This window comes from Parasteatoda tepidariorum, chromosome 8 (genome assembly GCF_982258835.1).
Source record: "Parasteatoda tepidariorum strain Cologne lab strain chromosome 8, Ptep-v5.0, whole genome shotgun sequence".
Classification (NCBI taxonomy): domain Eukaryota; kingdom Metazoa; phylum Arthropoda; class Arachnida; order Araneae; family Theridiidae; genus Parasteatoda; species Parasteatoda tepidariorum.
In genome coordinates this window covers 89785681-89797469 of record NC_141762.1, presented here as the reverse complement: position 1 = coordinate 89797469, position 11789 = coordinate 89785681, and the positions used below count along the sequence as shown (strand labels likewise).

Here is an 11789-nt window from a genome sequence, read left to right as displayed (position 1 = left end):
TTTCCATTTCACTGCCGATCTTCATTGAGTAATAACTCTCGGGAAGGTGGGGGTATCGATTTTCTATGTTCTTAATTTACCAAAATTTACTCTCCCTCAAAATGCAACACATGGAAATATCGTAATTTTAGAAAAAAGGGGAAATAAACCGTTGTTTCTCCTTGATTTATGATGAAAGAGAAACAACGGCGGGGTTTGGTGAGCGAAGCGATCAGGCGACGAATTATCCTACTAATACATTAAAAAAAAATATCAAGACACAGGAAATATTTTCGCAATCGATGGTTTTAAAACATGTGACCAATTGGATTGGTGTCGCACATATTTTCTCTGATTCATTTTCATTTGCTGTAATACTTACTTTTTATTCCAAAATTTTATTTTTAATTTTGGCAAGGAACAATTAAGAAATAAATTCAATTCAAGCCAAAAAGTAACTCAGCGTCTAACATAAAACTTTATTTCAAATCTTATGTTACAATTTGAATAGCATTTTTTGTTGAGAGAAAATAAAAAAGTTATTTAACATCTCGTTCTAAAAAAATAGTATCTCTCCCTTTTTATGTGATATATAAAGCAATCCTAACCAGAAAAATGTAACAGAGAGTAAGTAAAAAGAATTAAAACACTAGTCATAACGAAAAGAAAATTCTATTAACACTATTAATTTTCCGAATCAACGAAAGAACGATTAAATTCTCTGCCAAACCACGAGGGAAGAGGCCAGGATTCAAGGCAAACGATATTCATGAAAATGGCAAAACCTTCTTTTTCATCAAAGAAATCTTTGTGTTTAGATACCAGCAATCCAAACTCTTTGGGTTTGAGGAATAGGAAGTTCAGGCGAGGTAAGAAGGGATTCATGATCTCCCTTAGGGTAATATCTTCATGTTTGGCTGATTCCTGAGCACCCCACTCAAACATCCAAGTGATCAACTCATTTTCAGATTTCAAATTGAGAGCCGACATTTCGAGAATGGTGTTGATCATGGATCGGTTGATACTGCACAGGTCACGTGACTGTATGATTTCTCGGGTGTGTGTCTGAACGACTTTGTAGCAACGTTGTTCCAAGGTCTCCGAGCCTATGAATGAAGCTGCGTCTAGCAATTCGAAGACGTTGTCTTTGGTGGGCAAGGCACCACTGAAGATTTCACAGCACAGCACCTGAAGGCCTTTAATTCTGTACTCTTTAGCTCCTTTGTACAGCTTCAAGAGGAAGTTGATGTCATCGCGATATTTCTGTAGTTCTGTCTCGATGCCATAACAGTACCTGGAACAGCAGATAATTTCAGAAATATTACTTAAGATTTATAAAGGATTTTGCTTGTTGCTATTATTTATTTTGATTTTTGAACGAAAACCAGTTGGAGAGGTCTCTTTTCTCCCGACGCGACACCTATGATAAGAGAGGACCTAGACAAGAATGGATTACGTTCTAGCTATGCTTATGATGACTTTTATTTAATTTTCAAAAATAAACTAAAGTTGGATACTTAGTCTGAGGGGATTTAATTATCGACCATGTCAACCTTCATCTATCAAAAGGTGCCTCCAGATCGAATCGAGTTAACTAGTGGATTGGTATTTAATATTTATAGTGGTAGTTACGCCACATTATTCCCCTTCCAGAATTTTATTTATGATAGAATTCGATGAACAAGTAACACTAGTTGATTTATGTTGTTTTTATTTCTTTTTTATTTATTTATTTTATTTATGTTCATTATATTTTTCTTCATTTTTGTTTATTTCGCACAGTATTTTTTTTTTTTGATCAATTTTTGTTTATTTACTTTGAGACTTATTTATTTCGCCGGATTTTTTTTTTTTTTGGGGGGGGGGGGCGCTACATTTGAAACAAATCACCTGATTAGTGTGGACTATCCATCGATGTAGGAGAGTTCGACCATGTCATTATCGACCATGTCAACTTTCATCTATCGAAAGGTACTTCTAGATAGAATTAAGTTAATGTCTCTTATATACAGGTGAATTGGTATTTAATATTTATAGTGGTAGTTATGCCACATATCTACTAGGCAATATGCTAGGAAACATGTAAAATACTATGCCGTCACCAGGCTTAGATGAAATGAAAAACTTTCTGCGAACACAAAATCTCAATTAAAAAAGATTCTGCGAGCAATCGATAATTGATGTAGTTTCAACCCTTTCGCTGCCACCTCATTTTGGCGAAATTTGTTCGAAATTCATTGATTTTTTAAAAAAAAATGTTTAATTTTTATCGATCTTTATATTGATTCATGCATACCATATGGATGAGTTTGGCAAAAAACAGAAAAAAGCTGAAAATAGAAATCCGAAAATGTGATGTGCGAAATAACTTTTTAAATAATTGAAAAAATACCTGAAATTTGAGCATGAAAAAAGTGTATGTAGGAAGCATTTTTCCCCAGAATATTATCAATATTTTAATAAAAATATGGATGAGATATTTTATTTATTTATTTAAATTGTGTGAAAATATGAATCTCAATGCGTGATTTTTAAATCACGCGAATACGAATCGCGACATTTAATTTTAAAGACACGTGAATACGAATCTCGATGTGTGATTTTAAAATCGCGTTAATACGAATCTTGTTCCGATTCTAAAATCACGTGAATACGAATATCAACATTTGATTCTAAAATCGCGAAAATAGGAATCGTGATGCGTAATTTTAAATTATGGAAAGGTAATTTTGAATTAGTGGGAAAAAGCGTAAAAGCGTCTTTTTTTCCTGTCAGGAATTTGAGGGAAAAAAAAAGCATTCTTTAAAAAAGCGGATTTTGTTTTATTTATTTTTATTTTTAAATAATAGTAAAAAAAAAAATTCCGTGATGATGACAAATTTTCCGAGAACGGAGTTCGCGTATATTGCATGAGTCTGGCCGTCACACAATTCAGAATTTGAGATTACAGACTGGCATTACAGATTTTTTTTTTCTGACAAAATTATACTAATATAAATCTAAGCCAGTATTTTTGGATGGACAGTTTAGTATTGTACAGTGCGAATAAAAAAGTGCTGTGGGCGGAAAGTACTTTATTCGCCGCGAGTGTAGGATGTCATAGAGCATATCTCAACACAGCTGGATATCGGCCCTCATGATCATGTGCCAGTTAAATTCAATCTTATAGTTCAATTTCAAATCTCAACGGTGACCTTAGCCCCTCTGATCATGTGCTAAATAAATTTTTGCTGTTGTTGTTTCTAATGACACTTGCCACACGGCAAGTGGCATTAGTGTGCGTGTGCGTTTCGTATTTTTCATGAGTGTGCGTTTCGTATTTTTCAGTAGCGCCATCTATGAACGAGAATTCGACTTCTGCCACACCATACGTCACACCCGTTTATAGGGCAGACCCATTGATGCACCCACAGATCGTAATTTTTACCTGAATCAGAAAACGATCGATCTCCAATCCAGTACCCTCAGAGGTATTGATTTGTTAAGGGAACATGGAGGACTTTTGCGACTCAACAGATTTAACGTGCATCAGGCACTTTACTACACGGGGAGTCTTCGGCCAGTGGGGTTCGAACCCACGAACTCTCGGACATGGGCCCAGCGCCCTATCTACCAGGCTATCCCGGCCCAAATAAATTTTTTAAGGTTGATATATTTAAATTTACAAATGCAACCTTAATTTTTCGCTAATAATTAGAATCTTATTGTTTTTTCTTTCTTTTTTTACTGCAGATAGGTTACGTATGGATGTTTTTGATTACTTAATGCATATAGTTAAATATAACTTAGATATCACCGAAATTAAAAACATTTTCTTAATATTGAGCAACAACAAAAAATAATAACAAAGGTAAATCATTTCATTTCGAAAATTCGTCATTTTCGAAAAGGGAAAACTAAGCACTTTTTAAAAACGCTACGCACCAAGATTTATTCATAGAAAATAGAGTACCTTGCGAAGTTTACGCTATTGCAACAACAGCCTTAAGTATCATAGTTTAGGGGAATAATAGTTTAATTAAAATAATATTAAATAAAATCTTACTTGATCATGACTTCGAAAGCCGAAGGTGGCATTTTGGTAATCTCAACATTTTCGGTGATGGATTCCTTTTTGAAAAATATGCCTGCGAACACTGGACTCCAGATGGACAGTACAAGTTTGTGGCAGGGAAAGCAAATGTATCCATCACCGCATCGAACCTGGAATGTAACGTCAGTGTGCAAGCGATTCTCAAGATAGTACTGCAGTACTTTATCAGCTGTAGCAACAAATGGAACATTCACACTCTGTATCGAAGAGCATTCCTCTTCTATAACATCTATAAAGCTGCCTAGAAATATGCAGAGGGGGCATTACGATCAGACGGAGATCAAAAATAACCTAATAAAGTTAGGGGTCTGTTTAGAAGAAATTTGGGTCCGTTAACGGACCCTTCGCAAAATATTTTAACTTGAAAACGGACCCTTCACAAAATAATGTATCTTTTAATCGGAACCTTCACAAATTTCTTTACCTTCATCTTTGTTTTGTTAATTGAATAAACCCTTCCCAGTAGAAAGACAGATGTAAACGAACTAAATTTTGCCTTCGGCAGACGCCTCTTCCTTTATTCGTCCGAAATGAATATTCTGCGTTCAGCAGTATAGGCTAAATACCAAATATTTATGTGTTGCGTCGCTAATTTAGCAGCTGCAATTGCTGTTTCATTTTTTAATTATAATTTTACAATGTTGAGCATAATCTTGCATGTCTTTACAATTTAAAAACTCATTGAAAAAGTTTTTTTGCAGTAACCGACCCTATTTGCACAAATTCACAAAAGCGGACCCTGGTTGAAAGAATGTGACTTAACGTTTATTTTATATTCACAAATTACGAGTAATTTTTTCACAATTTTACAAAAACGGACCTTTCACAAAATGTCAAATAATTAAAAAAAAACCGAATCGATCCTTAACATAATGTTGTAATAATGAAACAAAATTATCATTATTAATTGATGGTAGTAAGTTCTTTTAATTTAAGAGAAAAAAACATTAAGTAATTTATTTATTGACTAATAGGTACTCAAATCCTTTCTAAAAAAATTGAAATGACTGATTGAGAGAATTTTTTTCTTCTCTTTTTTTAAAATAGAACTGGATTTGAAACTAAACCCATCACTTACTCGCAAGCTTTATTTAAGGTGCCAAGTTAAAAAACATTACTTTATGTTGCATAGGGACATGCGCTCTAATATCATTTTTTTTTTAAACTTTTTGCCAACCAAAAATAACGCTGTTTCCGAAAATGCCCAATACATCTAAATCTATACAAATATATGAATACATTGAAATATATAAATAATTAAAAATATCATTATTGAAGTAGAAATTAGGATTTTGAGAAATAACAAAAATATTTTACCTTACATTCATACCTAATTGTTTTCTTTTATTTGAGCGTTCTCATCTTCGAAGAAGTCTTAAAAAGACTCCATAAATTCAAGGATGTAGTCTAACTATTATTTTGGTTTCGGTGTAATCGAAATGAGTGATTATTTTGACATAATTTGTAATTTCTTCCTTTTATTATCGTCGTTAAACAGCCGACCCAATTTTGGGTTTACGACTACTAATATTCAACTCCGTAGCCTTGTAGTGTTGAACCCAATCCAGAAGAGAAGGAAACTCCTGGATCATGTATTGGGAGAAATTTGTGAAGGTCTTTATGAAGGTTGTGGAGGTCTTTATGAAGGAACTAGTCCACATTTGCGTTACATGGAGAGGAAAACCATAAAAACCTCCCATGGTTAACCTGGCGGCATGAGGGGTTCTAACCCATGATCCGTCAACCACTGAGGATATTTTATTTCAGCACTGTGATCAGTGCAGGCCGGGTGCCGCCCAATTCACTTCATTGGCAGGCAAGCGCTCTGTATGAATAGCCTTTTTTGAAATTAGCAGTTTTATAACAGCATCAAATAGAAGTTTTAACATAGTATTAATTAATAAACAGAGTTGTTTATTGAAAAAAAAAGCAGAGTTTTAATATAATAAAGTACGAAAGGATTCTGTGGAATCTGTTACTTCAACACGTTTCAAGTTTAAATTATATTAAATTTTTACATAAAGAAATAATGGCATAGATCAGGGGTTTCCAACTTACGTGAGGCCGAGGGCCGCCATTAAAAACACAAGTCAAATGGCGGGCCGCAACTTTATCAAAATTTTATATAGGACTCTTTTATGTTCGAAGGAACATTAAATATTACTGTCAGATTTTTATCAAGTTGTACAAAACAAAAGTATGGAATTACAAATTAAAATAAGAAGCAGATTTTTACCTGAGAAATAAATTTTTTGCACCGTTGGTATGTCAAATTTCACAGAAACGAAGAAATTAGGTTTTTTTTTAACGAAGAAAAATACTTTAAACCCAGATAGATTTTTAATGAAAATTTTCCGCAAAAAATGACAACTAATGTATTTTAGTTCGCGGGCCACAAAAAAAGGCTAGGCGGGCTGGATATGGCCTGCGGGCTGCCAGTTGGTAACCACTGGTATAGATGAAGGCAGAGCCGGATTATACCTTTCGTAGGCCCTAGGCACAGAGCCGGATTATACCTTTCGTAGGCCCTAGGCATAGCCGTTTTGGGGCCCTCCCCTCCTTCCCCCACTCCTCCCCTCTTTTCAAAATATATGCCAAAATTTTCTTGAATATTTTTTTTTTTTTACATTTTTATTAATATGGATTTTAATTTACGAATTTGTTTATTGAACTTTATCTGCAATACCGACATACTGCCGATATTGCAGTTGATATCGATAATACCATTATGATTAGTTCGATCGATAACTATGTAAACACTTCACGTCAACAATACAACAACAAACCAGCAAAGATATTGAAGTGAGATTAATTACAAGAAATATTTATACAGTAGAGAACCAATTATCAGGGATGCTCGGGACCATCGCTATCCCGGATGTCTGAATTTCCCAGTTTTCTAGATCGACCAAAAAGTGTCATTAGTCGATGTTTTATCGAACCCGAATTACAAGGAAATTACACAAAAATTTGTCAGAATCTGAGATTAAACTAAAAGCGCAAAATTTGGTGAAAATTTATTCATCCGATTTAGAGAAAAACTTTGTAGATGAATTTTTACTATTTTCAAATTTATATGAACATAAATCTGCACAAGAAATGTTGAAGGCTCAAATTAAAGATAAACTTGTGAATACTTTTCCTAACGTTCACATTGCATTAAGAATATATTTGTCAATTCTTGGATCAAATGCAGAAGGAGAAAGATCTTTCTCCAGATTAAAATTGATAAAAAATTATTTGCGTTCAACAATGAATCAAGATCGTTTGGCATCGCTCGCACTTATGTCTATTGAATACGACATTTTGCGTAGTTTGGAATTCGACAGCATAATACAAGATTTCGTTGAATCCAAAAATCGCAAAAAAGTAATATATTAGATCATAAGATTCTGCAAAATAATTTATTACCGAAAAATATTATATTTTTATTTCTATCTTCATAATTGTTTGTTGTTTTTAAAGCTAAATTATTTTTGTCAAAAAATTTTTTTCTCCCAAGTTTTTCGTAGGCCCTAGGCACGTGCCTAGTGTGCCTATAGGTTAATCCGGCCCTGGATGAAGGGTTTCCGAAATGTGTTCCACGGAACACAAGGGTACCATAGAAGGATCACAGGGGTTCCGAAGTTCAGGTCTTCCTTTAACCAGTTATGATCTTCGAAACCTGCATATATTTTTAATAATGCAGTAATTTTCAATCGATCTTGAATATACTACTAATAATGCTGTAATTTTCAATGTATATTAAATGAATAATAAAAAAAAAATTCCACTTAAAAAAATTGCATTAGTATCTCGCATCGAGCCTTTCTATTTGAAATAAAATAACCAAACTCAACAATAATTTTCTCATAAAAATTCCCGACGTATATTTTATTCCTGTCTCGTTTTCATTTCAACTAAAACCATAATTTAGCTTATTCATTTTCAGCTTATGAATACACCAAATTCCAACTTCGAATTAAACAAAATGCCACTCCAGACTGGCGAATTCTTCTGTCTGACATGAAACCTGTCAAGTGTAAATAAGTGTTTTATCTAGAGTGAAAAAATTTCATTTTTCACATTAAATATTTACAAAATAATTATTTTTATATCATAGTTGTTCGCTGATTAATTTGCTCACAATTTTTTAATTTTTGTCTATTAAGTCTAAGGTTCCGTGACCGAAAAAAAGAATTAGAAACCTCTGGTATGGATGAATATTACAATTTTTAAAGATCTCTTTCTATTATTAAAATAGTTTCTTCAAATTACCTTTTGAGCTATAGAGCTTGAAGAAAAATTTTAGTTATTTAATAGTGGTCAATATCAAAGTATATTTATGTAATAAAAGGGTGGTTTTTCTTCAAGACATTTTCTTGCAATATAATGTAAGAAAAGAAGTTATGTTGAAATGTAATTATATATATATATATATATTATTTATAAGTTCAAAATGTAGAGAAAACAAGGGGAAAATTACAGAACAGTGAAAAAAAGGAAAAAAAGAAAAATAATTATAAAAATAACAAAAAACCGGAAGAAAATTTTTTTTTAATAAAAATCCGGAAAATTAATTCATGTTTTATTCTGTTCTTTCCTTATATTCTATTTTTTACTACGTGATATTTTTATTTATTGTGTTCTATTTTGCGTGTAGTAATTTTTTGTAAAATTTTTTGAGTGCTTCTCACACTATTGTATTGATATATTATGTTTTGGCTATATTGATGCAATATTAGAAAGCCCTCTTTTTTTGCGGATATTAATCGTGTGAGCTGATGAAAAGATTATATCTTTTATTTTCCGGATTTTCATAAAAAAAAATTTTCTCCGGTTTTTTGTTAATTTTATTTTTATAATAATTTTTCTTTTTTTCCCCTTTTTTCATTGTTCTGTAATGTTTCCCTTGTTTTCTCTACATTTTGAACTTATCTTATGAGTTCTATTTACTTGCAGCTTATGCGCAATAAATAAAACTTATTGTTTTTCTTAATTTTCTTCGTTTTTTTTATTTTTTATTCATTATGATATAGATATAAATATATATAATGTATCAGAACATTTTAAATAATGTTAATTACATAAGAATAGTAACATTTGACGTTGTGATATTTAAGTGATATTTTCAACATGAATAGTAACATATGAAGTATACAAATACGTTAACAGATTTTGATTTGCATGAAAATAATAGGTTTTAAACAGAGTTAGGTGCAGGTTTCGGATACGATGCTTAAACGGTTAAAAACTGACTCATGTCAAAATCTTGCGCACACTTTTTTATACATAAACAATCAAATTTTCTTAATGACTATTAAACTAGTTTCATTTTGTTTAGCTATGAACACAATATGTTCAAGGGATATCAACTAACGCAATAATAATAAATGTATGAACACATTATAAATTGTATAGAGTAGTGGCTAAACACTTTATTTTACGAAAGGGTATTTTATCTTTAAGAAAATTCGTTTTCAAGGAACGCTATAACAAATAAAATGGCGATTTTCGATTAAAAGCACGAATGGCTAAATAAGCATTAATATAAAAATGTAAGAGATTAGAAATCAAAATACATACCGGAAATTTTTTCTTCCTTGTCAATTGTTGCTTCAGAAATAGAACTCATGTTTTACATTTAAATTAATTTTACCTTAGAACATTGACACACTGTTACCAGCTTAAAGTGTTTCGGATATCAGATTAAGACATGTGACGACGTTTGGCAGTTCGCCAACAATTTTGAAAATTCAGTTTCACTTTCACTTTCATACATTACGTTGAATAAATGGAAGTATCAAATCTTAATGAAAATAAAAATAACTTACTATTTCTATAAGCTAAAATTATTTTTACTAGATCTATACCAGTGGTTTCCAACTGGCGGCCCGCGAAGAATTTTTTTGTGGCCCGCGAACTATTAGTTGTCATTTTTATCTATCATATTATCAACTATTATCATATTAGTTGTCATTTTTTTTACGGACAATTTTCGTAAGAAATCTATATGAGTTCAAAATACTTTTCTCGTTAATAAAAACCTAATTTCTTCGTATCTGTGAAATTTAGCACACCAACGGTACAAAATTTTTTTTTTCTCAGGTTTTGCATCCAAGAAAATATTTGTTCAAATTTAAAAATAATCGTGTATGTTGCTCTTTTTTATTTCATTTTTTGTATCTTGTGAATATAATTTAGCATGTGTGTATCCGAAATTCTCCGATTTAACTTTTTGAAACCACTCATTTTGGATGAAAATATTTACACAAATATTTGTAAATTTTAAATTTAAAATGTAAATATCTAATCTCTGGTGGTTGCAGCAGACAAACCTCAATTTTCTCATTGAACATTTTGTGTGCTACTATGCAAGTTTTAGTACCAGCTTTTTTAAAGTTTTATATCTTGACAATTAGATATCTGTTGCACATTAATTGTTTAATACATAGGTGCACATTAAATTTATTGCAGCCCGAATCTTTTAATATGCAATTAAATATTTTTGAAAATCTACTTCTTATTTTAATTTGTAATTCAATACTCTTGTTTTGTACAACTTGGTAAAAATCTGACGGTAATATTTAATGTTCCTACAAACATGTAAGAGTCCTACATAAAATTTTGATAAAGTTGCGGCCCGCCATTTGATTTGTGTTTTTAATAGTGGCCCCCGGCCTCATGTAAGTTGGAAACCCTATATCTATACTGTATATTAACTTATTCTGAAAAATTACTTTTCAGTCAGAAGTACTAAGAACTCTATACTGTATATACTGTATATCAACTTATTCTGAACATTACTTTTCAGTTTTTATTTAATAATTGAAAGCGAACATAAAATTTTATAAAATAATGCGAATCTGAATTGAAGATCGATCGTTCTTTGGTTCAGATCAAAATTACGATCTGTGGATAAATGAATGGGTCCACCCAATAAACGGGTGTGACGTATGAGTGTGACAGAAGTTGAATTCTTGGTTATAGATGGCGCCACTGGAAAATAAGTACAATCTCACCCCTTGCCTTAATGGCCTACGACAACAGCAACAACATTAATTACATATAAAATAATATTATAATAATTATATTGAACTGCGATGGCTCAGGGGATAGAGCGTTCGCCTTCCAATGAGGTGAACCGGGTTCGAATCGCAGCGATGGCTGGTTGATACGAATTCCGCATTCGGCTTGCACCGACCACAGTGCTGACGCTAAATATCGTCAGTGGTAGACGGTTCATGGGTTAGAGTCCTCTTGTCGTCAGGCTAACCGTGGGAGGTTCTCGTGGTCTCCAGGTAACGCAAATGCGAGTTAGTTCCATCAAAAAATCTACCACGAAGTCAAATTTCTCCCAGTACTTGATTCAGGAGTTCCCTTGTCTTCTGGATTTGGTTCAAAATTACCGGGCTATGGAGTTAAACATTAGTAAGTAAGCTCAAATTTGGGTCGGCTGTTCAACGACGGTTGTAAAATAAAATATATTAATTTTATTGATTAATGATAATATTAATTGTACTAATTAATTATAATTATTAACGCTACTAATAATTTATAAAAATTTTTTATCAACTGAATAACCAAGGCTTTGAAACCAAATAAGAAAAAAAAACAATTTTTAAAATTGTAGAAAGTGATTAGAATAACTTTATTCATAAATTAAGTGATAAAAAAAACTTCCCAGAGACCCAGAGTGGGAGAGTGAAGAATTTCTTTTGCTTTTGTACGTTAGCAG

The 11789-nt window shown here is 32.1% G+C and overlaps 1 protein-coding gene across 1 annotated transcript; it reads right to left on the bottom strand.

The window, feature by feature from the left end:
- Window positions 1-438: 438 nt before the first annotated feature.
- Window positions 439-10004, bottom strand: LOC107454055 (BTB/POZ domain-containing protein 6). The gene is made up of 3 exons (XM_087169329.1): window positions 9638-10004; window positions 4025-4313; window positions 439-1273 (listed from the first exon to the last, which is right to left on the bottom strand). The coding sequence occupies exons 1-3, from the start codon at window positions 9684-9686 to the stop codon at window positions 664-666; spliced, it is 948 nt and encodes a 315-aa protein (XP_087025455.1). The 5' UTR covers window positions 9687-10004; the 3' UTR covers window positions 439-663.
- Between the last annotated feature and the right edge of the window lie 1785 nt (window positions 10005-11789).